The sequence below is a fragment of the Psittacula echo genome, assembly GCF_963264785.1.
Source record: "Psittacula echo genome assembly, chromosome: 32".
NCBI lineage: Eukaryota > Metazoa > Chordata > Aves > Psittaciformes > Psittacidae > Psittacula > Psittacula echo.
The window spans coordinates 434374-461644 of NC_137767.1; the positions used below are offsets into that span (position 1 = coordinate 434374).

Below are 27271 nucleotides of genomic sequence, written 5' to 3' on the forward strand. Positions count from 1 at the left end.
GGGTGATTTTGGGGGTGTTTTTTTGGTGATTTGAGGTGTTTTAGGCTGGTTTTGGGGTGATTTGGGGTGTTCTGTGTGATTTCGGGTGTTTTGCGGGGTGCTTTTGGGGTGATTTGAGGTGCTTTAGGCTGGTTTTGGGGTGATTTGGGGTGTTCTTTGTGATTTCGGGTGTTTTGCGGGGTGCTTTTGGGGTGATTTGAGGTGTTTTAGGCTGGTTTTGGGGTGATTTGGGGTGTTCTTTGTGATTTCGGGTGTTTTGCGGGGTGCTTTTGGGGTGATTTGAGGTGCTTTAGGCTGGTTTTGGGGTGATTTGGGGTGTTCTTTGTGATTTCGGGTGTTTTGCGGGGTGCTTTTGGGGTGATTTGAGGTGCTTTAGGCTGGTTTTGGGGTGATTTGGGGTGTTCTTTGTGATTTCGGGTGTTTTGCGGGGTGCTTTTGGGGTGATTTGAGGTGTTTTAGGCTGGTTTTGGGGTGATTTGGGGTGTTCTTTGTGATTTCGGGTGTTTTGCGGGGTGCTTTTGGGGTGATTTGAGGTGCTTTAGGCTGGTTTTGGGGTGATTTGGGGTGTTCTGTGTGATTTCGGGTGTTTTGCGGGGTGCTTTTGGGGTGATTTGAGGTGTTTTAGGCTGGTTTTGGGGGGTTATGGAGGAGGTGAACCCCCGCCATCGCTGTCAATGTGACCTTAGGCAAGAGCGTCACCGCCTTGAACAGTGATAGGTTGGGAATAGGGGGGATTTGGGGCTGGGTTAAGGTGTGTGGAGCAGGTTTTGGGGTGGTTTCGGGGTATTTCTGGCTGTTTTGAGGGTGTTTAGGGTTGTTTCTCGGTGTTTTGAGGTTAGTTTAGGGTAATTTGGGGGTGTTTGGGGATTATTTGGGTGTTTGGGGGTGATTTTAGGGTAGTTTTGGGTTGTTTACGGTTGGTTTTGGGTGTTCTGGGGTGATTTAGGGTAATTTGGGGGTGTTTGGGTGTTTTGGGGTGTTGTGGTTTTGGGGTTTGAGGGGTTTTTTTGGGGTGTTTCGGGGTGATTTAGGGTAATTTGGGAGTGTTTTGGGGTTATTTGGGTGTTTTGGGTTGTTTTGGTGGTGTTGAGGGTTTTTGAGGTGGTTTTGGGGTGATTTTAGGGTTGTTTGGGGGTGTTTGGGGTTATTTGGGTGTTGTGGGGTGTTGGGGTGTTGAGGGTGGTTTTGGGAGTGTTTCTGTGGTTATTTTAGGGTAATTTGGGGTGTTTTGGTGTGTTTTGGTGGTGTTGAGGGTTGTTTTCAGGGTGTTTTGGGGTGATTGTAGGGTAATTTGGGGGTGTTTTGGGGTTATTTGGGTGTTTTGGGGTGTTGTGGGGGTGTTGAGGGTGGTTTTGGGGGTGGTTTTGGGGTGATTTTAGGGCAATTTGGGGTGTTTTGGGGTTATTTGGTGAGGGTTGTTTTTGGGGTGTTTTTGGGGTGATTTTAGGGTAATTTGGGGGTGTTTTGGGGTCATTTGGGGTGTTTTGGGGTGATTTTAGGGTGCTTTGGGGGTGTTTTGGGATTCTCTGTGTGTTTGGGGGTGTTTTTGGGGTGTTTTTGGGGTGCTTTGGGGGTGCTTTGGGGGTGTTTTGGGGTTCTCTGTGTGTTCGGGGGTGTTTTTGGGGTGTTTTTGGGGTGCTTTGGGGGTGTTTTGGGGTTATTTGGGGTGTTTGGGGGTGTTTTTGGGCTGCCTTGGGGGTGTTTTGGGGTGGTTTTGGGGTGCTTTGGGGGTGTTCTGGGGTTATTTGGGGTGTTTGGGGGTTATTTGGGGTGTTTTGGGGTGGTTTTGGGGTGTTTTTGGGGTGCTTTGGGGGTGTTTTGGGGTTCTCTCTGTGTTTCGGGGTGTTTTTGGGGTGTTTTTGGGGTGCCTTGGGGGTGTTCTGGGGTTATTTGGGGTGTTTTTGGGGTGCTTTGGGGGTGTTCTGGGGTTATTTGGGGTGTTCTGGGGTTATTTGGGGTGGTTTTGGGGTGCTTTGGGGGTGTTCTGGGGTTATTTGGGGTGTTTTTGGGGTGCTTTGGGGGTGTTCTGGGGTTATTTGGGGTGTTCTGGGGTTATTTGGGGTGTTCTGGGGTTATTTGGGGTGTTTTTGGGGTGCTTTGGGGGTGTTCTGGGGTTATTTGGGGTGTTTTTGGGGTGCTTTGGGGGTGTTCTGGGGTGTTTTTGGGGTGTTCTGGGGTTATTTGGGGTGTTTTTGGGGTGCCTTGGGGGTGTTCTGGGGTGTTTTTGGGGTGTTCTGGGGTGTTTTTGGGGTGTTCTGGGGTTATTTGGGGTGTTTCGGGGTGTTTTTGGGGTGTTCTGGGGTTATTTGGGGTGTTTCGGGGTGTTTTTGGGGTGTTCTGGGGGTGTTTCTGGGCTGGCGTCGCGGTGTGAGCGCGGCCGTGCCCGGCGCAGGCTGCAGGAGCTGGTGCGCCGCGGGAACAGCCAGTACCCGGGGGCCAAGTACATCATCAGGGACAACGGGGACCGCATCGACCTCCGCTTCCACCCCAAGCCCAGCGACCTGCACCTGCAGACGGGCTACAAGGTACGGGGGGGCCCCAGTGCACGGGGACCCCAATGCAGGGGGGACCCCAGAATGGGGCATTCCAGTACAGGGGGGACCCCAAAATAGGGGGACCCCAAAACAGGGGGACCCCAATACAGGGGGGACCCCAGAATGGGGCATTTCAGTACAGGGGGGACCCCAAAATAGGGGGACCCCAAAACAGGGGGACCCCAATACAGGGGGGACCCCAGAATGGGGCATTCCAGTACAGGGGGGACCCCAATACAGGGGGACCCCAATACAGGGGGACCCCAATGCAGGGGGACCCCAATACAGGGGGGACCCCAATACAGGGGGACCCCAATGCAGGGGGACCCCAATACAGGGGGACCCCAATGCAGGGGGACCCCAGAATGGGGCATTTCAGTACAGGGGGGACCCCAAAACAGGGGGACCCCAAAACAGGGGGACCCCAATACAGGGGGGACCCCAGAATGGGGCATTCCAGTACAGGGGGGACCCCAATGCAGGGGGACCCCAATAGAGGGGGACCCCAGAATGGGGCATTCCAGTAAAGGGGGGATCCCAGTACAGGAGGGACCCCAAAACAGGAGGGATCCCAGTACAGGGGGCCTCAATACAGGGGGGACCCCAAAACAGGGGGACCCCAGAATGGGGCATTCCAATACATGGGGACCCCAAAACAGGAGGGATCCCGGTACAGGGGACTCCAATACAGGGGGACCCCACAATGGGGCATTCCAATACAGGAGGGACCCCAGTACAGGGGGACCTCAGTACGGGGGGACCCCAAAACAGGGGGGACCCCAGTACAGGGGCACCCCCAAACAGAGCCCCCGCCACCTCTGGGGCCGTTTTGGGTTCAATTCGCAGCTTTTCGGGCCCCGGAAGATGCCGGTTTTTGGGGCCCCCCCATTCTTGGGGCTGCGGCCCCATTTTGGGGGGGTTTGCCCCATTTTGGGGGGGTTTTGCCCCTTTTGGGGGGTTTTGCCCCATTTTGGGGGGGTTTTGCCCCATTTTGGGGGGGTTTTGCCCCATTTTGGGGGGGTTTTGCCCCATGTTGGGGGGGTTTTGCCCCATTTTGGGGGGTTTTGCCCCATTTTGGGGGGTTTTGCCCATGTTGGGGGGGTTTGCCCCATTTTGGGGGGGTTTGCCCCATTTTGGGGGGGTTTTGCCCCTTTTGGGGGGGGCTTTGCCCCATTTTGGGGGGGCTTTGCCCCATTTTGGGGGGGTTTTGCCCCATGTTGGGGGGGTTTTGCCCCATGTTGGGGGGTTTTGCCCCATGTTGGGGGGGTTTTGCCCCATGTTGGGGGGGTTTTGCCCCATGTTGGGGGGGTTTGCCCCATTTTGGGGGGGTTTGCCCCATGTTGGGGGGGTTTGCCCCATTTTGGGGGGTTTTGCCCCATTTTGGAGGGGTTTTGCCCCATGTTGGGGGGGTTTTGCCCCATGTTGGGGGGTTTTGCCCCATGTTGGGGGGTTTTGCCCCATTTTGGGGGGGTTTTGCCCCATGTTGGGGGGGTTTTGCCCCATTTTGGGGGGGTTTTGCCCCATTTTGGGGGGGTTTGCCCCATGTTGGGGGGGTTTTGCCCCATTTTGGGGGGGTTTTGCCCCATGTTGGGGGGGTTTTGCCCCATGTTGGGGGGGTTTTACCCCATGTTGGGGGGGTTTGCCCCATGTTGGGGGGGTTTTGCCCCATTTTGGGGGGGTTTTGCCCCATGTTGGGGGGGTTTTGCCCATGTTGGGGGGGTTTTGCCCCATTTTGGGGGGGTTTTGCCCCATGTTGGGGGGGTTTTACCCCATGTTGGGGGGTTTTGCCCCATTTTGGGGGGGTTTTGCCCCATGTTGGGGGGGTTTTGCCCCATGTTGGGGGGGTTTTGCCCCATGTTGGGGGGGTTTGCCCCATTTTGGGGGGGTTTTGCCCCATGTTGGGGGGGTTTTGCCCCATTTTGGGGGGGTTTGCCCCGTGTTGGGGGGGTTTTGCCCCATTTTGGGGGGGTTTTGCCCCATTTTGGGGGGGTTTTGCCCCATTTTGGGGGGTTTTGCCCCATTTTGGGGGGGTTTTGCCCCATTTTGGGGGGGTTTTGCCCCATGTTGGGGGGGTTTTGCCCCATTTTGGGGGGTTTTGCCCCATTTTGGGGGGTTTTGCCCCATGTTGGGGGGGTTTTGCCCCATTTTGGGGGGTTTTGCCCCATGTTGGGGGGGTTTTGCCCCATTTTGGGGGGCTTTGCCCCATTTTGGGGGGGTTTTGCCCCATGTTGGGGGGTTTTGCCCCATGTTGGGGGGTTTTGCCCCATGTTGGGGGGGTTTTGCCCCGTGTTGGGGGGGTTTGCCCCATTTTGGGGGGGTTTTGCCCCATGTTGGGGGGTTTTGCCCCATTTTGGGGGGGTTTGCCCCATGTTGGGGGGTTTTGCCCCATGTTGGGGGGGTTTGCCCCATTTTGGGGGGGTTTTGCCCCATGTTGGGGGGGTTTTGCCCCATGTTGGGGGGTTTTGCCCCATGTTGGGGGGGTTTGCCCCATGTTGGGGGGGTTTGCCCCATTTTGGGGGGGTTTTGCCCCATGTTGGGGGGGTTTTGCCCCATGTTAGGGGGGTTTTGCCCATGTTGGGGGGGTTTTGCCCCATGTTGGGGGGGTTTTGCCCCATGTTGGGGGGGTTTTACCCCATGTTGGGGGGGTTTTGCCCCATGTTGGGGGGGTTTTGCCCCATGTTAGGGGGGTTTTGCCCCATGTTGGGGGGGTTTTGCCCCATGTTAGGGGGGTTTTGCCCATGTTGGGGGGGTTTTGCCCCATTTTGGGGGGGTTTTGCCCCATGTTGGGGGGGTTTTGCCCCATGTTGGGGGGGTTTGCCCCATTTTGGGGGGGTTTTGCCCCATGTTGGGGGGGTTTTGCCCCATTTTGGGGGGGTTTTGCCCCATTTTGGGGGGGTTTTGCCCCATGTTGGGGGGTTTTGCCCCATTTTGGGGGGTTTTGCCCCATTTTGGGGGGGTTTTGCCCCATTTTGGGGGGGTTTTGCCCCATTTTGGGGGGGTTTGCCCCATTTTGGGGGGGTTTTGCCCCATGTTAGGGGGGTTTTGCCCCATGTTGGGGGGGTTTTGCCCCATTTTGGGGGTTTTGCCCCCTGTTGGGGTGCCCCCCCCCGGTTCTGGGGTGCTGACCCCCCCTTTGCAGGTGGAGCGGCACATGTGCGACGGGGACATCGTCATCTTCAACCGGCAGCCGACGCTGCACAAGATGTCCATGATGGGGCACCGCGTGCGCATCCTGCCCTGGTCCACCTTCCGCCTCAACCTCAGGTGGGGGCCAGGAGCGGGGCCCCTGAGCGGGACCCATAAGTGAGACCCATAAGTGAGACCCATAAGTGAGACCCATAAGTGAGACCCATAAGTGAGACCCATAAGCGGGAGCCATAAGCGGGAGCCATAAGTGAGACCCATAAGTGAGACCCGTAAGCGGGAGCCATAAGCGGGAGCCATAAGCGGGGCCCATAGTGGGACCCATAAGTGGGACCCATAAGCGGGACCCATAAGTGGGACCCCTAAGCGAGACCCATAAGCGGGGCCCATAAGTGAGACCCATAAGCGGGAGCCATAAGTGGGAGCCATAAGCGGGACCCATATCCCCTGCCCCATATCCCCTGCCCCATATCCCCTGCCCCATATCCGCATACCCCATAACCTGCCCCATACCCCCTGCCCCATATCCCCTGCCCCATACCCCCTGCCCCATATCCCCTGCCCCATATCCCCTGCCCCATATCCCCTGCCCCATACCCCCTTCCCCATATCCCCTGCCCCATATCCCCTGCCCCATACCCCCTGCCCCATATCCCCTGCCCCATACCCCCTTCCCCATATCCCCCTGCCCCATACCCCCTGCCCCATATCCCCTGCCCCATACCCCCTTCCCCATATCCCCCTGCCCCATACCCCCTTCCCCATATCCCCTGCCCCATACCCCCTGCCCCATACCCCCTGCCCCATATCCCCCTTCCCCATATCCCCCTGCCCCATATCCCCTGCCCCATATCCCCTGCCCCATACCCCCTTCCCCATACCCCCTGCCCCATATCCCCTGCCCCATATCCCCTGCCCCATATCCCCTGCCCCATACCCCCTTCCCCATATCCCCCTTCCCCATATCCCCTGCCCCATACCCCCTTCCCCATATCCCCCTGCCCCATACCCCCTGCCCCATACCCCCTTCCCCATATCCCCCTGCCCCATATCCCCTGCCCCATACCCCCTGCCCCATATCCCCCTTCCCCATATCCCCCTGCCCCATATCCCCTGCCCCATATCCCCTGCCCCATATCCCCTGCCCCATACCCCCTTCCCCATACCCCCTGCCCCATATCCCCTGCCCCATACCCCCTGCCCCATACCCCCTTCCCCATATCCCCCTGCCCCATATCCCCTGCCCCATACCCCCTTCCCCATATCCCCCTTCCCCATATCCCCTGCCCCATACCCCCTTCCCCATATCCCCCTGCCCCATATCCCCCTGCCCCATACCCCCTTCCCCATATCCCCCTTCCCCATATCCCCTGCCCCATACCCCCTTCCCCATATCCCCCTGCCCCATACCCCCTGCCCCATACCCCCTGCCCCATACCCCCTTCCCCATATCCCCCTGCCCCATATCCCCTGCCCCATACCCCCTGCCCCATATCCCCTGCCCCATACCCCCTGCCCCCATACCCCCTTCCCCATACCCCCTGCCCCACACCCCCTGCCCCATACCCCCTTCCCCATACCCCCTGCCCCATATCCCCTGCCCCATACCCCCTGCCCCCATACCCCCTTCCCCATACCCCCTGCCCCATACCCCCTGCCCCATATCCCCTGCCCCATACCCCCTGCCCCCATACCCCCTTCCCCATACCCCCTGCCCCATACCCCCTGCCCCATACCCCCTGCCCCATACCCCCTGCCCAACACCCCCGGCCCCGCCCCCTGCCCCCTGGTGCCCCCTCACCCCGCCGTGTCCCCGCTGGCAGCGTGACGACCCCGTACAACGCGGACTTTGACGGCGACGAGATGAACCTGCACCTGCCGCAGTCGCTGGAGACGCGGGCCGAGATCCAGGAGCTGGCCATGGTGCCGCGCATGATCGTCACCCCGCAGGCCAACCGGCCCGTCATGGGCATCGTGCAGGACACGCTCACCGCCGTGCGCAAGTTCACCAAGAGGGACGTCTTCCTGCAGCGGGTGCGGCGCTATGGGGCGCTATGGGGTGGCTATGGGGTGGCTATGGGGTGTCTGTGGGGTGCTATGGGGTGCTATGGGGCTCTATGGGGTGGCTATGGGGTGCTATGGGGTGTCTATGGGGCTATATGGGGTGCTATGGGGTGCCTGTGGGGCTCTATGGGGTGCTATGGGGCACTATGGGGTGCCTATGGGGCTCTATGGGGTGCTATGGGGTGCTATGGGGTGTCTATGGGGCTCTGTGGGGTGTCTATGGGGCTCTGTGGGGCTCTATGGGGTGTCTATGGGGTGTCTATGGGGCGCTATGGGGCTCTATGGAGTGTCTGTGGGGTGTCCGGGGGCTCTATGGGGTGTCTATGGGGCTCTATGGGGTGTCTGTGGGACTCTATGGGGTGGCTATGGGGCTCTATGGGGTGGCTATGGGGTGGCTATGGGGCTCTATGGGGTGCTATGGGGTGTCTATGGGCCGCTATGGGGTGTCTGTGGGGTGCTATGGGGCTCTATGGGGTGGCTATGGGGCTCTATGGGGTGTCTATGGGGCTCTATGGGGTGTCTATGGGGTGTTTGTGGGGCTCTATGAGGTGTCTATGGGGCTCTATGGGGTGTCTATGGGGTGCTATGGGGCTCTATGAGGTGTCTATGGGGCTCTATGGGGTGTCTGTGGGGTGCTATGGGGCTCTGTGGGGTGTCTATGGGGTGCTATGGGGCTCTGTGGGGTGGCTATGGGGCTCTGTGGGGTGTCTATGGGGCTCTATGGGGTGTCTATGGGGCTCTATGGCTCTATGGGGTGCCTTTGGGGCTCCATGGGGTGCTAAGGGGCTCTATGGGGCGCTATGGGGCTGAGCGCATCCTATAGGGCCAGAGCTGCCTATGGGGATAGGGTTCTATGGGGCTGCCCGTGGGGCTGAGCGCATCCTATAGGGCTCGGAGCTTCCTATGGGGCTGGGAGCTGCCTATGGGGCCAGAGGCAGGATCTGAGCACCCTTAGGAGCCAATGGGGTGCCCTTGATGGACAGGAAGGACCTGAGCACCCTTAGGAGCCAATGGGGTGCCCTTGATGGACAGGAAGGACCTGAGCACCCTTAGGAGCCAATGGGGTGCCCTTGATGGACAGGAGGGACCTGAGCACCCTTAGGAGCCAATGGGGTGCCCTTGATGGATAGGAGGGACCTGAGCACCCTTAGGAGCCAATGGGGTGCCCTTGATGGACAGGAAGGACCTGAGCACCCTTAGGAGCCAATGGGGTGCCCTTGATGGACAGGAGGGACCTGAGCACCCTTAGGAGCCAATGGGGTGCCCTTAATGGACAGGAGGGACCTGAGCACCCTTAGGAGCCAATGGGGTGCCCTTGATGGATAGGAGGGACCTGAGCACCCTTAGGAGCCAATGGGGTGCCCTTGATGGATAGGAGGGACCTGAGCACCCTTAGGAGCCAATGGGGTGCCCTTGATGGACAGGAAGGACCTGAGCACCCTTAGGAGCCAATGGGGTGCCCTTGATGGACAGGAGGGACCTGAGCACCCTTAGGAGCCAATGGGGTGCCCTTAATGGACAGGAGGGACCTGAGCACCCTTAGGAGCCAATGGGGTGCCCTTGATGGATAGGAGGGACCTGAGCACCCTTAGGAGCCAATGGGGTGCCCTTGATGGATAGGAAGGACCTGAGCACCCTTAGGAGCCAATGGGGTGCCCTTGATGGACAGGAGGGACCTGAGCACCCTTAGGAGCCAATGGGGTGCCCTTGATGGATAGGAGGGACCTGAGCACCCTTAGGAGCCAATGGGGTGCCCTTGATGGACTGGAGGGACCTGAGCACCCTTAGGAGCCAATGGGGTGCCCTTGATGGATAGGAGGGACCTGAGCACCCTTAGGAGCCCAATGGGGTGCCCTTGATGGATAGGAGGGACCTGAGCACCCTTAGGAGCCCAATGGGGTGCCCTTGATGGATAGGAAGGACCTGAGCACCCTTAGGAGCCAATGGGGTGCCCTTGATGGATAGGAGGGACCTGAGCACCCTTAGGAGCCAATGGGGTGCCCTTGATGGATAGGAGGGACCTGAGCACCCTTAGGAGCCAATGGGGTGCCCTTGATGGATAGGAAGGACCTGAGCACCCTTAGGAGCCAATGGGGTGCCCTTGATGGATAGGAGGGACCTGAGCACCCTTAGGAGCCAATGGGTGCCCTTTGATGGATAGGAAGGACCTGAGCACCCTTAGGAGCCAATGGGGTGCCCTTGATGGATAGGAGGGACCTGAGCACCCTTAGGAGCCAATGGGGTGCCCTTGATGGACAGGAGGGACCTGAGCACCCTTAGGAGCCAATGGGGTGCCCTTGATGGATAGGAGGGACCTGAGCACCCTTAGGAGCCAATGGGGTGCCCTTGATGGATAGGAAGGACCTGAGCACCCTTAGGAGCCAATGGGGTGCCCTTGATGGATAGGAGGGACCTGAGCACCCTTAGGAGCCAATGGGGTGCCCTTGATGGATAGGAGGGACCTGAGCACCCTTAGGAGCCAATGGGGTCCCTTTGATGGACAGGAGGGACCTGAGCACCCTTAGGAGCCAATGGGGTGCCCTTGATGGACAGGAGGGACCTGAGCACCCTTAGGAGCCAATGGGGTGCCCTTGATGGACAGGAGGGACCTGAGCACCCTTAGGAGCCAATGGGGTGCCCTTGATGGACAGGAGGGACCTGAGCACCCTTAGGAGCCAATGGGGTGCCCTTGATGGATAGGAGGGACCTGAGCACCCTTAGGAGCCAATGGGGTGCCCTTGATGGATGGGAGGGACCTGAGCACCCTTAGGAGCCAATGGGGTGCCCTTGATGGATGGGAGGGACCTGAGCACCCTTAGGAGCCCAATGGGGTGCCCTTGATGGACAGGAGGGACCTGAGCACCCTTAGGAGCCAATGGGGTGCCCTTGATGGATAGGAAGGACCTGAGCACCCTTAGGAGCCAATGGGGTGCCCTTGATGGATAGGAGGGACCTGAGCACCCTTAGGAGCCAATGGGGTGCCCTTGATGGACAGGAAGGACCTGAGCACCCTTAGGAGCCAATGGGGTGCCCTTGATGGATAGGAAGGACCTGAGCACCCTTAGGACCCAATGGGGTGCCCTTGATGGATAGGAAGGACCTGAGCACCCTTAGGAGCCCAATGAGGTGCCCTTGATGGACAGGAGGGACCTGAGCACCCTTAGGAGCCAATGGGGTGCCCTTGATGGATAGGAAGGACCTGAGCACCCTTAGGAACCAATGGGGTGCCCTTGATGGACAGGAAGGACCTGAGCACCCTTAGGAGCCAATGGGGTGCCCTTGATGGATAGGAGGGACCTGAGCACCCTTAGGAGCCAATGGGGTGCCCTTGATGGACAGGAGGGACCTGAGCACCCTTAGGAGCCAATGGGGTGCCCTTGATGGACAGGCGGGACCTGAGCACCCTTAGGAGCCAATGGGGTGCCCTTGATGGACAGGAAGGACCTGAGCACCCTTAGGAGCTAATGGGGTGCCCTTGATGGACAGGAAGGACCTGAGCACCCTTAGGAGCCAATGGGGTGCCCTTGATGGATAGGAGGGACCTGAGCACCCTTAGGAGCCAATGGGGTGCCCTTGATGGATAGGAAGGACCTGAGCACCCTTAGGAGCCAATGGGGTGCCCTTGATGGATAGGAAGGACCTGAGCACCCTTAGGAGCCAATGGGGTGCCCTTGATGGACAGGAGGGACCTGAGCACCCTTAGGAGCCAATGGGGTGCCCTTGATGGATAGGAGGGACCTGAGCACCCTTAGGAGCCAATGGGGTGCCCTTGATGGACAGGAGGGACCTGAGCACCCTTAGGAGCCAATGGGGTGCCCTTGATGGATAGGAAGGACCTGAGCACCCTTAGGAGCCAATGGGGTGCCCTTGATGGATAGGAAGGACCTGAGCACCCTTAGGAGCCAATGGGGTGCCCTTGATGGATAGGAGGGACCTGAGCACCCTTAGGACCCAATGGGGTCCCTTTGATGGATGGGAGGGACCTGAGCACCCTTAGGACCCAATGGGGTGCCCTTGATGAATAGGAGGGACCTGAGCACCCTTAGTAGCCCAATGGGGTGCCCTTGATGGATAGGAGGGACCTGAGCACCCTTAGGAGCCAATGGGGTGCCCTTGATGGACAGGAGGGACCTGAGCACCCTTAGGAGCCAATGGGGTGCCCTTGATGAATAGGAGGGACCTGAGCACCCTTAGGAGCCCAATGGGGTGCCCTTGATGGATAGGAAGGACCTGAGCACCCTTAGGAGCCAATGGGGTGCCCTTGATGGATAGGAAGGACCTGAGCACCCTTAGGAGCCAATGGGGTGCCCTTGATGGACAGGAGGGACCTGAGCACCCTTAGGAGCCAATGGGGTGCCCTTGATGGATAGGAGGGACCTGAGCACCCTTAGGAGCCAATGGGGTGCCCTTGATGGATAGGAAGGACCTGAGCACCCTTAGGAGCCAGTGGGGTCCCTTTGATGGACAGGAGGGACCTGAGCACCCTTAGGAGCCAATGGGGTGCCCTTGATGGATAGGAAGGACCTGAGCACCCTTAGGAGCCAATGGGGTGCCCTTGATGGATAGGAGGGACCTGAGCACCCTTAGGAGCCAGTGGGGTGCCCTTGATGGATAGGAAGGACCTGAGCACCCTTAGGAGCCAATGGGGTGCCCTTGATGGATAGGATGGACCTGAGCACCCTTAGGAGCCAATGGGGTGCCCTTGATGGATAGGAAGGACCTGAGCACCCTTAGGAGCCAATGGGGTGCCCTTGATGGATAGGAGGGACCTGAGCACCCTTAGGAGCCAGTGGGGTGCCCTTGATGGATAGGAAGGACCTGAGCACCCTTAGGAGCCAATGGGGTGCCCTTGATGGATAGGAAGGACCTGAGCACCCTTAGGAGCCAATGGGGTGCCCTTGATGGACAGGAGGGACCTGAGCACCCTTAGGAGCCAATGGGGTGCCCTTGATGGATAGGAGGGACCTGAGCACCCTTAGGAGCCAGTGGGGTGCCCTTGATGGATAGGAGGGACCTGAGCACCCTTAGGAGCCAATGGGGTGCCCTTGATGGATAGGAAGGACCTGAGCACCCTTAGGAGCCAATGGGGTGCCCTTGATGGACGGGAAGGACCTGAGCACCCTTAGGACCCAATGGGGTGCCCTTGATGGACGGGAAGGACCTGAGCACCCTTAGGAGCCAATGGGGTGCCCTTGATGGACAGGAAGGACCTGAGCACCCTTAGGAGCCAATGGGGTGCCCTTGATGGACAGGAAGGACCTGAGCACCCTTAGGAGCCAATGGGGTGCCCTTGATGGACAGGAAGGACCTGAGCACCCTTAGGAGTCAATGGGGTGCCCTTGATGGACAGGAAGGACCTGAGCACCCTTAGGAGCCAATGTGGTGCCCTTGATGGACAGGAGGGACCTGAGCACCCTTAGGAGTCAATGGGGTGCCCTTGATGGACAGGAGGGACCTGAGCACCCTTAGGAGCCAATGGGGTGCCCTTGATGGACAGGAAGGACCTGAGCACCCTTAGGAGTCAATGGGGTGCCCTTGATGGACAGGAGGGACCTGAGCACCCTTAGGAGCCAATGGGGTGCCCTTGATGGACAGGAAGGACCTGAGCACCCTTAGGAGCCAATGGGGTGCCCTTGATGGATAAGAAGGACCTGAGCACCCTTAGGAGCCAATGGGGTGCCCTTGATGGACAGGAGGGACCTGAGCACCCTTAGGAGCCAATGGGGTGCCCTTGATGGATAGGAAGAACCTGAGCACCCTTAGGAGCCAATGGGGTGCCCTTGATGGATAGGAGGGACCTGAGCACCCTTAGGAGCCAATGGGGTGCCCTTGATGGATAGGAGGGACCTGAGCACCCTTAGGAGCCAATGGGGTCCCCTTGATGGACAGGAGGGACCTGAGCACCCTTAGGAGCCAATGGGGTGCCCTTGATGGATAGGAGGGACCTGAGCACCCTTAGGAACCAATGGGGTCCCCTTGATGGACAGGAGGGACCTGAGCACCCTTAGGAGCCAATGGGGTCCCCTTGATGGACAGGAGGGACCTGAGCACCCTTAGGAGCCAATGGGGTGCCCTTGATGGATAGGAGGGACCTGAGCACCCTTAGGAGCCAATGGGGTGCCCTTGACGGACAGGAGGGACCTGAGCACCCTTAGGAGCCAATGGGGTGCCCTTGATGGACAGGAGGGACCTGAGCACCCTTAGGAGCCAATGGGGTGCCCTTGATGGATAGGAAGGACCTGAGCACCCTTAGGAGCCAATGGGGTGCCCTTGATGGATAGGAAGGACCTGAGCACCCTTAGGAGCCAATGGGGTGCCCTTGATGGACAGGAGGGACCTGAGCACCCTTAGGAGCCAATGGGGTGCCCTTGATGGATAGGAGGGACCTGAGCACCCTTAGGAGCCAATGGGGTGCCCTTGATGGACAGGAGGGACCTGAGCACCCTTAGGAGCCAATGGGGTGCCCTTGATGGACAGGAGGGACCTGAGCACATTTAGGAGTCCAATGGGGTGCCCTTGATGGACAGGAGGGACCTGAGCACCCTTAGGAGCCAATGGGGTGCCCTTGATGGACAGGAGGGACCTGAGCACCCTTAGGAGCCAGTGGGGTGCCCTTGATGGACAGGAAGGACCTGAGCACCCTTAGGAGCCAATGGGGTGCCCTTGATGGATAGGAGGGACCTGAGCACCCTTAGGAGCCAATGGGGTGCCCTTGATGGACAGGAGGGACCTGAGCACCCTTAGGAGCCAATGGGGTGCCCTTGATGGACAGGAGGGACCTGAGCACCCTTAGGAGCCAATGGGGTGCCCTTGATGGACAGGAGGGACCTGAGCACCCTTAGGAGCCAATGGGGTGCCCTTGATGGACAGGAGGGACCTGAGCACCCTTAGGACCCAATGGGGTGCCCTTGATGGACAGGAAGGACCTGAGCACATTTAGGAGCCCAATGGGGTGCCCTTGATGGACAGGAGGGACCTGAGCACCCTTAGGACCCAATGGGGTGCCCTTGATGGACAGGAGGGACCTGAGCACCCTTAGGAGCCAATGGGGTGCCCTTGATGGACAGGAGGGACCTGAGCACCCTTAGGAGCCAATGGGGTGCCCTTGATGGACAGGAGGGACCTGAGCACCCTTAGGAGCCAATGGGGTGCCCTTGATGGATAGGAAGGACCTGAGCACCCTTAGGAGCCAATGGGGTGCCCTTGATGGATAGGAGGGACCTGAGCACCCTTAGGAGCCAATGGGGTGCCCTTGATGGACAGGAGGGACCTGAGCACCCTTAGGAGCCAATGGGGTGCCCTTGATGGATGGGAGGGACCTGAGCACCCTTAGGAGCCAATGGGGTGCCCTTGATGAATAGGAGGGACCTGAGCACCCTTAGGAGCCCAATGGGGTGCCCTTGATGGATAGGAAGGACCTGAGCACCCTTAGGAGCCAATGGGGTGCCCTTGATGGACAGGAAGGACCTGAGCACCCTTAGGAGCCAATGGGGTGCCCTTGATGGACAGGAGGGACCTGAGCACCCTTAGGAGCCAATGGGGTGCCCTTGATGGATAGGAGGGACCTGAGCACCCTTAGGAGCCAATGGGGTGCCCTTGATGGATAGGAGGGACCTGAGCACCCTTAGGAGCCAATGGGGTGCCCTTGATGGACAGGAGGGACCTGAGCACCCTTAGGAGCCAATGGGGTGCCCTTGATGGACAGGAGGGACCTGAGCACCCTTAGGAGCCAATGGGGTGCCCTTGATGGATAGGAGGGACCTGAGCACCCTTAGGAGCCAATGGGGTGCCCTTGATGGACAGGAGGGACCTGAGCACCCTTAGGAGCCAATGGGGTGCCCTTGATGGATAGGAGGGACCTGAGCACCCTTAGGAGCCAATGGGGTGCCCTTGATGGATAGGAGGGACCTGAGCACCCTTAGGACCCAATGGGGTGCCCTTGATGGACAGGAGGGACCTGAGCACCCTTAGGAGCCAATGGGGTGCCCTTGATGGACAGGAGGGACCTGAGCACCCTTAGGAGCCAATGGGGTGCCCTTGATGGATGGGAGGGACCTGAGCACCCTTAGGAGCCAATGGGGTCCCTTTGATGGACAGGAGCGACCTGAGCACCCTTAGGAGCCAATGGGGTCCCCTTGATGGATAGGAGGGACCTGAGCACCCTTAGGAGCCAATGGGGTGCCCTTGATGGACAAGAGGGACCTGAGCACCCTTAGGAGCCAATGGGGTGCCCTTGATGGACAGGAGGGACCTGAGCACCCTTAGGAGCCAATGGGGTGCCCTTGATGGATAGGATGGACCTGAGCACCCTTAGGAGCCAATGGGGTGCCCTTGATGGATAGGAAGGACCTGAGCACCCTTAGGAGCCAATGGGGTGCCCTTGATGGATAGGAGGGACCTGAGCACCCTTAGGAGCCAATGGGGTGCCCTTGATGGATAGGAGGGACCTGAGCACCCTTAGGAGCCAATGGGGTGCCCTTGATGGATAGGAGGGATCTGAGCACCCTTAGGAGCCAGTGGGGTGCCCTTGATGGATAGGAAGGACCTGAGCACCCTTAGGAGCCAATGGGGTCCCTTTGATGGACAGGAAGGACCTGAGCACCCTTAGGAGCCAATGGGGTGCCCTTGATGGACAGGAGGGACCTGAGCACCCTTAGGAGCCAATGGGGTGCCCTTGATGGACAGGAGGGACCTGAGCACCCTTAGGAGCCAATGGGGTGCCCTTGATGGATAGGAGGGACCTGAGCACCCTTAGGAGCCAATGGGGTGCCCTTGATGGATAGGAGGGACCTGAGCACCCTTAGGAGCCAATGGGGTGCCCTTGATGGATAGGAGGGACCTGAGCACCCTTAGGAGCCAATGGGGTGCCCTTGATGGACAGGAAGGACCTGAGCACCCTTAGGAGCCAATGGGGTGCCCTTGATGGATAGGAGGGACCTGAGCACCCTTAGGAGCCAATGGGGTTCCCTTGATGGACAGGAAGGACCTGAGCACCCTTAGGAGCCAATGGGGTGCCCTTGATGGATAGGAGGGACCTGAGCACCCTTAGGAGCCAATGGGGTGCCCTTGATGGACAGGAAGGACCTGAGCACCCTTAGGACCCAATGGGGTGCCCTTGATGGACGGGAGGGACCTGAGCACCCTTAGGAGCCAATGGGGTGCCCTTGATGGACAGGAAGGACCTGAGCACCCTTAGGAGCCAATGGGGTGCCCTTGATGGACAGGAAGGACCTGAGCACCCTTAGGAGCCAATGGGGTGCCCTTGATGGATAGGAGGGACCTGAGCACCCTTAGGAGCCAATGGGGTGCCCTTGATGGACAGGAGGGACCTGAGCACCCTTAGGAGCCAATGGGGTGCCCTTGATGGATAGGAGGGACCTGAGCACCCTTAGGAGCCAATGGGGTGCCCTTGATGGATAGGAGGGACCTGAGCACCCTTAGGAGCCAATGGGGTGCCCTTGATGGATAGGAAGGACCTGAGCACCCTTAGGAGCCAATGGGGTGCCCTTGATGGACAGGAGGGACCTGAGCACCCTTAGGAGCCAATGGGGTGCCCTTGATGGATAAGAAGGACCTGAGCACCCTTAGGAGCCAATGGGGTGCCCTTGATGGATAGGAGGGACCTGAGCACCCTTAGGAGCCAATGGGGTGCCCTTGATGGACAGGAAGGACCTGAGCACCCTTAGGAGCCAATGGGGTGCCCTTGATGGATAGGAGGGACCTGAGCACCCTTAGGAGCCAATGGGGTGCCCTTGATGGATAGGAGGGACCTGAGCACCCTTAGGAGCCAATGGGGTCCCTTTGATGGACAGGAGGGACCTGAGCACCCTTAGGAGCCAATGGGGTCCCTTTGATGGACAGGAGGGACCTGAGCACCCTTAGGAGCCAATGGGGTGCCCTTGATGGATAGGAGGGACCTGAGCACCCTTAGGAGCCAATGGGGTGCCCTTGATGGATAGGAGGGACCTGAGCACCCTTAGGAGCCAATGGGGTGCCCTTGATGGATAGGAAGGACCTGAGCACCCTTAGGAGCCAATGGGGTGCCCTTGATGGACAGGAGGGACCTGAGCACCCTTAGGAGCCAATGGGGTGCCCTTGATGGACAAGAGGGACCTGAGCACCCTTAGGAGCCCAATGGGGTGCCCTTGATGGACAGGAGGGACCTGAGCACCCTTAGGAGCCAATGGGGTCCCCTTGATGGACAGGAAGGACCTGAGCACCCTTAGGAGCCCAATGGGGTGCCCTTGATGGACAGGAGGGACCTGAGCACCCTTAGGACCCAATGGGGTGCCCTTGATGGACAGGAGGGACCTGAGCACCCTTAGGAGCCCAATGGGGTGCCCTTGATGGACAGGAGGGACCTGAGCACCCTTAGGAGCCAATGGGGTGCCCTTGATGGATAGGAGGGACCTGAGCACCCTTAGGAGCCAATGGGGTGCCCTTGATGGACAGGAGGGACCTGAGCACCCTTAGGAGCTAATGGGGTGCCCTTGATGGACAGGAGGGACCTGAGCACCCTTAGGAGCCAATGGGGTGCCCTTGATGGACAGGAGGGACCTGAGCACCCTTAGGAGCCAATGGGGTGCCCTTGATGGATAGGAAGGACCTGAGCACCCTTAGGAGCCAATGGGGTGCCCTTGATGGACAGGAGGGACCTGAGCACCCTTAGGAGCCAATGGGGTGCCCTTGATGGATAGGAAGGACCTGAGCACCCTTAGGAGCCAATGGGGTGCCCTTGATGGACAGGAAGGACCTGAGCACCCTTAGGAGCCAATGGGGTGCCCTTGATGGATAGGAGGGACCTGAGCACCCTTAGGAGCCAATGGGGTGCCCTTGATGGATAGGAGGGACCTGAGCAGCCTTAGGAGCCAATGGGGTGCCCTTGATGGATAGGAGGGACCTGAGCACCCTTATGAGCCCATGGGGTGCCCTTGATGGATAGGAGGGACCTGAGCACCCTTAGGAGCCAATGGGGTGCCCTTGATGGACAGGAGGGACCTGAGCACCCTTAGGAGCCAATGGGGTGCCCTTGATGGACAGGAGGGACCTGAGCACCCTTAGGAGCCAATGGGGTGCCCTTGATGGATAGGAGGGACCTGAGCACCCTTAGGAGCCAATGGGGTGCCCTTGATGGACAGGAGGGACCTGAGCACCCTTAGGAGCCAATGGGGTGCCCTTGATGGATAGGAGGGACCTGAGCACCCTTAGGAGCCAATGGGGTGCCCTTGATGGACAGGAGGGACCTGAGCACCCTTAGGAGCCAATGGGGTGCCCTTGATGGATAGGAGGGACCTGAGCACCCTTAGGAGCCCAATGGGGTGCCCTTGATGGACAGGAGGGACCTGAGCACCCTTAGGAGCCAATGGGGTCCCCTTGATGGACAGGAAGGACCTGAGCACCCTTAGGAGCCCAATGGGGTGCCCTTGATGGACAGGAGGGACCTGAGCACCCTTAGGACCCAATGGGGTGCCCTTGATGGACAGGAGGGACCTGAGCACCCTTAGGAACCCAATGGGGTGCCCTTGATGGACAGGAGGGACCTGAGCACCCTTAGGAGCCAATGGGGTGCCCTTGATGGATAGGAGGGACCTGAGCACCCTTAGGAGCCAATGGGGTGCCCTTGATGGACAGGAGGGACCTGAGCACCCTTAGGAGCTAATGGGGTGCCCTTGATGGACAGGAGGGACCTGAGCACCCTTAGGAGCCAATGGGGTGCCCTTGATGGACAGGAGGGACCTGAGCACCCTTAGGAGCCAATGGGGTGCCCTTGATGGATAGGAAGGACCTGAGCACCCTTAGGAGCCAATGGGGTGCCCTTGATGGACAGGAGGGACCTGAGCACCCTTAGGAGCCAATGGGGTGCCCTTGATGGATAGGAAGGACCTGAGCACCCTTAGGAGCCAATGGGGTGCCCTTGATGGACAGGAAGGACCTGAGCACCCTTAGGAGCCAATGGGGTGCCCTTGATGGATAGGAGGGACCTGAGCACCCTTAGGAGCCAATGGGGTGCCCTTGATGGATAGGAGGGACCTGAGCACCCTTAGGAGCCAATGGGGTGCCCTTGATGGATAGGAAGGACCTGAGCACCCTTAGGAGCCAGTGGGGTCCCTTTGATGGACAGGAGGGACCTGAGCACCCTTAGGAGCCAATGGGGTGCCCTTGATGGATAGGAAGGACCTGAGCACCCTTAGGAGCCAATGGGGTGCCCTTGATGGACAGGAGGGACCTGAGCACCCTTAGGAGCCAATGGGGTGCCCTTGATGGACAGGAGGGACCTGAGCACCCTTAGGAGCCAATGGGGTGCCCTTGATGGACAGGAGGGACCTGAGCACCCTTGGGCCCCCTGGGGTGCTCCATGGTGCTGTCTGCGCAGGGGGAGGTGATGAACCTGCTCATGTTCCTGTCCACGTGGGACGGGAAGGTTCCTCAGCCCGCCATCCTCAAGCCGCGGCCCCTATGGACCGGGAAGCAAATCTTCTCGCTCATCATCCCCGGCCACATCAACTGCATCCGCACCCACAGCACCCACCCCGACGACGAGGACAGCGGGCCCTACAAGCACATCTCGCCCGGGGACACCAAGGTGGGGCCTGAGGGCACCTAAAGGGGTTTGGGGGCGTCTAAAGGGGGTTTGGGGGCGTCTAAAGGGGGTTTGAGGGCGTCTAAAGGGGGTTTGAGGGCACCTAAAGGGGTTTGAGGGCACCTAAAGGGGTTTGGGGGCGTCTAAAGGGGGTTTGAGGGCATCTAAAGGGGGTTTGAGGGCGCCTAAAGGGGGTTTGAGGGCATCTAAAGGGGGTTTGAGGGCGTCTAAAGGGGGTTTGAGGGCGCCTAAAGGGGGTTTGAGGGCGCCTAAAGGGGGTTTGAGGGCATCTAAAGGGGGTTTGAGGGCGTCTAAAGGGGGTTTGAGGGCGTCTAAAGGGGGTTTGGGGGCGTCTAAAGGGGGTTTGGGGGCGTCTAAAGGGGGTTTGAGGGCATCTAAAGGGGGTTTGAGGGCGTCTAAAGGGGGTTTGAGGGCGCCTAAAGGGGGTTTGAGGGCACCTAAAGGGGGTTTGAGGGCGCCTAAAGGGGGTTTGAGGGCGCCTAAAGGGGGTTTGAGGGCATCTAAAGGGGGTTTGAGGGCGTCTAAAGGGGGTTTGAGGGCGTCTAAAGGGGGTTTGGGGGCGTCTAAAGGGGGTTTGGGGGCGTCTAAAGGGGGTTTGAGGGCATCTAAAGGGGGTTTGAGGGCGTCTAAAGGGGGTTTGAGGGCGCCTAAAGGGGGTTTGAGGGCACCTAAAGGGGGTTTGAGGGCACCTAAAGGGGGTTTGAGGGCGCCTAAAGGGGGTTTGAGGGCATCTAAAGGGGGTTTGAGGGCATCTAAAGGGGGTTTGAGGGCGTCTAAAGGGGGTTTGAGGGCACCTAAAGGGGGTTTGGGGGCGTCTAAAGGGGGTTTGGGGGCGTCTAAAGGGGGTTTGGGGGCACCTAAAGGGGGTTTGAGGGCGCCTAAAGGGGGTTTGAGGGCGCCTAAAGGGGGTTTGAGGGCATCTAAAGGGGGTTTGAGGGCGTCTAAAGGGGGTTTGAGGGCGCCTAAAGGGGGTTTGAGGGCATCTAAAGGGGGTTTGAGGGCATCTAAAGGGGGTTTGAGGGCGTCTAAAGGGGGTTTGAGGGCGTCAGAAGGGGGTTTGAGGGCGTCTAAAGGGGGTTTGGGGGCGTCTAAAGGGGGTTTGAGGGCATCTAAAGGGGGTTTGAGGGCGCCTAAAGGGGGTTTGAGGGCATCTAAAGGGGGTTTGAGGGCGTCTAAAGGGGGTTTGAGGGCACCTAAAGGGGGTTTGGGGGCGTCTAAAGGGGGTTTGAGGGCGCCTAAAGGGGGTTTGAGGGCACCTAAAGGGGGTTTGAGGGCACCTAAAGGGGGTTTGAGGGCGTCTAAAGGGGGTTTGAGGGCACCTAAAGGGGGTTTGAGGGCGCCTAAAGGGGGTTTGAGGGCGTCTGAAGGGGGTTTGAGGGCATCTAAAGGGGGTTTGAGGGCGCCTAAAGGGGGTTTGAGGGCGCCTAAAGGGGGTTTGAGGGCATCTAAAGGGGGTTTGAGGGCATCTAAAGGGGTTTTGAGGCACCTAAAGGGGTTTGAGGGCGCCTAAAGGGGGTTTGAGGGCACCTAAAGGGGGTTTGAGGGCGCCTAAAGGGGGTTTGAGGGCACCTAAAGGGGTTTTGAGGGCACCTAAAGGGGGTTTGAGGGCACCTAAAGGGGTTTTGAGGCACCTAAAGGGGTTTGAGGGCGCCTAAAGGGGGTTTGAGGGCACCTAAAGGGGGTTTGAGGGCGCCTAAAGGGGGTTTGAGGGCGTCTAAAGGGGGTTTGAGGGCACCTAAAGGGGGTTTGAGGGCACCTAAAGGGGGTTTGAGGGCGCCTAAAGGGGGTTTGAGGGCGTCTGAAGGGGGTTTGAGGGCGTCTAAAGGGGGTTTGAGGGCACCTAAAGGGGGTTTGAGGGCACCTAAAGGGGGTTTGAGGGCATCTAAAGGGGGTTTGAGGGCGCCTAAAGGGGGTTTGAGGGCACCTAAAGGGGGTTTGAGGGCGTCTAAAGGGGGTTTGAGGGCGTCTAAAGGGGGTTTGAGGGCACCTAAAGGGGGTTTGAGGGCACCTAAAGGGGGTTTGAGGGCGTCTAAAGGGGGTTTGAGGGCACCTAAAGGGGGTTTGAGGGCACCTAAAGGGGGTTTGGGGGCACCTAAAGGGGGTCACTGGCCCTGGGGGTGCGGGGGGTGCTGGGTGCCCCATGGGTGCTGTTCCCCCCAGGTGATCGTGGAGAACGGGGAGCTCATCATGGGCATCCTGTGCAAGAAGTCCCTGGGGACGTCGGCCGGGTCCCTGGTGCACATCTCCTACCTGGAGATGGGCCACGACACCACGCGCCTCTTCTACAGCAACATCCAGACCGTCATCAACAACTGGCTGCTCATCGAGGGTGAGGGGCCGCGGGCGCAGCGGGGGCAACGGGGATGTGGGGGGCAATGGGGGTAATGGGGATGTGGGGGGCAATGGGGGCAATGGGGGCAACGGGGATGTGGGGGGCAATGGGGGTAATGGGGGTAATGGGGATGTGGGGGGCAATGGGGGTAATGGGGGTAATGGGGATGTGGGGGCAATGGGGTTAATGGGGATGTGGGGGGCAATGGGGGCAATGGGGATGTGGGGGGCAATGGGGGTAATGGGGATGTGGGGGGCAATGGGGGTAATGGGGGTAATGGGGATGTGGGGGGCAATGGGGGTAATGGGGATGTGGGGGGCAATGGGGGTAATGGGGGTAATGGGGATGTGGGGGGCAATGGGGGTAATGGGGATGTGGGGGGCAATGGGGGCAATGGGGATGTGGGGGGCAATGGGGGTAATGGGGATGTGGGGGGCAATGGGGGTAATGGGGGTAATGGGGATGTGGGGGGCAATGGGGGTAATGGGGATGTGGGGGGCAATGGGGGCAATGGGGATGTGGGGGGCAATGGGGATGTGGGGGGCAATGGGGGTAATGGGGGTAATGGGGATGTGGGGGCCAATGGGGGCAATGGGGGGCAATGGGAGCAACGGGGGCAATGGGGATGTGGGGGGCAATGGGGGTAATGGGGGTGATGGGGACATGGGGGGCAATGGGGATGTGGGGGGCAATGGGGGTAATGAGGCAATGGGGACATGGGGGGCAATGGGGCGATGGGGATGTGGGGGGCAGTGGGGACCAATGGGGACATGGGTGGCAATGGGGATGTGGGGATGTGGGGGGCAATGGCGGTAATGGGGGTAATGGGGACCAATGGGCTTGTGGGGGGCAGTGGGGATGTGGGGGCAGTGGGGATGTGGGGGGCAGTGGGGATGGGGGGGCAGTGGGGATGTGGGGGGGGCAGTGGGGATGGGGGGGGCAGTGGGGATGGGGGGGGCAGTGGGGATGTGGGGGGCAGTGGGGATGGGGGGGGCAGTGGGGATGGGGGGGCAGTGGGGATGGGGGGGGCAGTGGGGATGGGGGGGCAGTGGGGATGGGGGGGGCAGTGGGGATGGGGGGGCAGTGGGGATGTGGGGGGCAGTGGGGATGTGGGGGGCAGTGGGGATGGGGGGGGCAGTGGGGATGGGGGGGCAGTGGGGATGGGGGGGGCAGTGGGGATGGGGGGGCAGTGGGGATGGGGGGGCAGTGGGGATGTGGGGGGCAGTGGGGATGTGGGGGCAGTGGGGATGTGGGGGGCAGTGGGGATGGGGGGGCAGTGGGGATGTGGGGGGGGCAGTGGGGATGGGGGGGGCAGTGGGGATGGGGGGGGCAGTGGGGATGTGGGGGGCAGTGGGGATGGGGGGGGCAGTGGGGATGGGGGGGCAGTGGGGATGGGGGGGCAGTGGGGGGATGGGGGGGCAGTGGGGGATGGGGGGCAGTGGGGATGTGGGGGCAGTGGGGATGGGGGGGGCAGTGGGGATGGGGGGGGCAGTGGGGATGGGGGCGTGGGGATGGGGGGGCAGTGGGATGGGGGGGCAGTGGGGATGGGGGGCAGTGGGGATGGGGGGGCAGTGGGGATGGGGGGGCAGTGGGGATGTGGGGGGCAGTGGGGATGGGGGGGGCAGTGGGGATGTGGGGGGCAGTGGGGATGGGGGGGGCAGTGGGGATGGGGGGGGCAGTGGGGATGGGGGGGGCAGTGGGGATGGGGGGGGCAGTGGGGATGGGGGGGGCAGTGGGGATGTCAGAGGGGCTCTGGTGGCCCCCATGGACCTGGAGGTGTCTTTGGGGTGTTCTTGGCCCATTTGGGGTGGGCCCCATGGAGCCGGGTTGGTTTTGGGGTGCCCCCCATCGCCCCCATGCCCCCATCTCTAGGGCACACCATTGGCATTGGGGACTCCATCGCCGACGCCAAGACCTACCAGGACATCCAGAACACCATCAAGGAATCTCTAGGGCACACCATTGGCATTGGGGACTCCATCGCCGACGCCAAGACCTACCAGGACATCCAGAACACCATCAAGAAGGCCAAGCAGGACGTCATTGAGGTGGGTTCCTTTGGGTGCTGCTGGGGCCATTTGGGTGCTGGTGGGACCCTTTGGGTGCTGTTGGGTCCCATTGGGTGCTGTTGGGTTCCTTTGGGTGCTGGTGGCTCCCGTTGGGTGCTGGTGGCTCCCGTTGGGTGCTGGTGGGGCCATTTGGGTGCTGGTGGGACCCTTTGGGTGCTGCTGGGGCCCTTTGGGTGCTGTTGGAGCCCTTTGGGTGCTGTTGGGTCCCATTGGGTGCTGTTGGGTTCCTTTGGGTGCTGTTGGCTCCCATTGGGTGCTGGTGGGACCCTTTGGGTGCTGGTGGGTCCCTTTGGTCGCTGGTGGGTCCCTTTGGGTGCTGGTGGGGCCCTTTGGGTGCTGGTGGGTCCCTTTGGGTGCTATTGGGACACATTGGGGCAACTATAATGATACCAAGGAGGTTTCTGGGAGCTTTTGGGTCACTTTGGGTGTTCTTGAGCCTTTCTATGGGTGCTCCTGGGTCACTTTGGGTGCTCCTGATCCCCTCTATGGGTGCTCCTGGGTCACTTTGGGTGCTCCTGGGTCACTTTGGGTGCTCCTGATCCCCTCTATGGGTGCCCCCGATCCCCTCTATGGGTGCTCCTGGCTCACACTGGGTGCCCCTGATCCCCTCTATGGGTGTTCCGGGTCACTTTGGGTGCTCCTGGGTCACTTTGGGTGCTCCTGGGTCACTTTGGGTGCTCCTCATCCCCTCTATGGGTGCCCCCGATCCCCTCTATGGGTGCTCCTGGCTCACACTGGGTGCCCCTGATCCCCTCTATGGGTGCTCCCAGCTCACATTGGGTGCTCCTGGCTCACACTGGGTGCCCCTCATCCCCTCTATGTTTGCTCCCAGCTCACATTGGGTGCTCCCGGCTCACACTGGGTGCCCCTCATCCCCTCTATGGGTGCTCCCAGCTCACATTGGGTGCTCCTGGCTCACACTGGGTGCCCCTCATCCCCTCTATGGGTGCTCCCAGCTCACATTGGGTGCTCCCGGCTCACACTGGGTGCCCCTCATCCCCTCTATGGGTGCTCCCAGCTCACATTGGGTGCTCCCGGCTCACACTGGGTGCCCCTCATCCCCTCTATGGGCGCTCCCAGCTCACATTGGGTGCTCCTGGCTCACACTGGGTGCCCCTGATCCCCTCTATGGGTGCTCCCAGCTCACATTGGGTGCTCCTGACCCACACTGGGTGCCCCTCATCCCCTCTATGGGTGCTCCCAGCTCACATTGGGTGCTCCCGACCCACACTGGGTGCCCCTCATCCCCTCTATGGGTGCTCCCAGCTCACATTGGGTGCTCCTGGCTCACACTGGGTGCCCCTCATCCCCTCTATGTTTGCTCCCAGCTCACATTGGGTGCTCCCGGCTCACACTGGGTGCCCCTCATCCCCTCTATGGGTGCTCCCAGCTCACATTGGGTGCTCCTGGCTCACACTGGGTGCCCCTCATCCCCTCTATGTTTGCTCCCAGCTCACATTGGGTGCTCCTGACCCACACTGGGTGCCCCTCATCCCCTCTATGTTTGCTCCCAGCTCACATTGGGTGCTCCTGGCTCACACTGGGTGCCCCTCATCCCCTCTATGTTTGCTCCCAGCTCACATGGGGTGCTCCCGGCTCACACTGGGTGCCCCTCATCCCCTCTATGGGCGCTCCCAGCTCACATTGGGTGCTCCCGGCTCACACTGGGTGCCCCTCATCCCCTCTATGTTTGCTCCCAGCTCACATTGGGTGCTCCCGGCTCACACTGGGTGCCCCTCATCCCCTCTATGGGTGCTCCCAGCTCACATTGGGTGCTCCTGGCTCACACTGGATGCCCCTCATCCCCTCTATGTTTGCTCCCAGCTCACATTGGGTGCTCCCGGCTCACACTGGGTGCCCCTCATCCCCTCTATGGGTGCTCCCAGCTCACATTGGGTGCTCCCGGCTCACACTGGGTGCCCCTGATCCCCTCTATGGGTGCTCCCAGCTCACATTGGGTGCTCCTGGCTCACATTGGGTGCCCCTGATCCCCTCTATGGGCGCTCCCAGCTCACATTGGGTGCTCCCGGCTCACACTGGGTGTCCCTCATCCCCTCTATGGGTGCTCCCAGCTCACATTGGGTGCTCCCGGCTCACACTGGGTGCCCCTCATCCCCTCTGTGGGTGCTCCCAGCTCACATTGGGTGCTCCCGGCTCACACTGGGTGCCCCTGATCCCCTCTCTGGTTCCTCCCCCCCCCCCCCCGCCGTCACCCATGGGTGCAGGTGATCGAGAAGGCGCACAACAACGAGCTGGAGCCCACGCCGGGGAACACCCTGCGCCAGACCTTCGAGAACCAGGTGAACCGCATCCTCAACGACGCCCGCGACAAGACCGGCTCCTCGGCCCAGAAGTCCCTCTCCGAGTACAACAACTTCAAGTCCATGGTGGTGTCCGGCGCCAAGGGCTCCAAGATCAACATCTCCCAGGTCTAGAAAGGCTCTAGGGGGGCTTTGGAAGGTCCCTATGGGGTCTTGGAGGGGTTTTGGGGGGTTCTGATGGGGTTCGGGGAGCACCAGGAGGATCT

General features: G+C 60.3%; 1 protein-coding gene across 1 annotated transcript in view; it reads left to right on the forward strand.

Moving 5' to 3' along the window:
• Window positions 1-27271, forward strand: part of POLR2A (RNA polymerase II subunit A) — a gene marked incomplete at its 3' end in the record, with an annotated part of 61922 nt that overhangs the window by 12549 nt on the left and 22102 nt on the right. Inside the window, exons 8-14 of the mRNA XM_080636399.1 lie at window positions 2393-2525; window positions 5674-5798; window positions 7502-7712; window positions 20116-20325; window positions 22504-22672; window positions 24629-24723; window positions 26970-27173. Of these exons, the coding sequence (XP_080492525.1) occupies window positions 2393-2525; window positions 5674-5798; window positions 7502-7712; window positions 20116-20325; window positions 22504-22672; window positions 24629-24723; window positions 26970-27173 (1147 nt within the window). The remainder of the gene's footprint in view (window positions 1-2392; window positions 2526-5673; window positions 5799-7501; window positions 7713-20115; window positions 20326-22503; window positions 22673-24628; window positions 24724-26969; window positions 27174-27271) is intronic.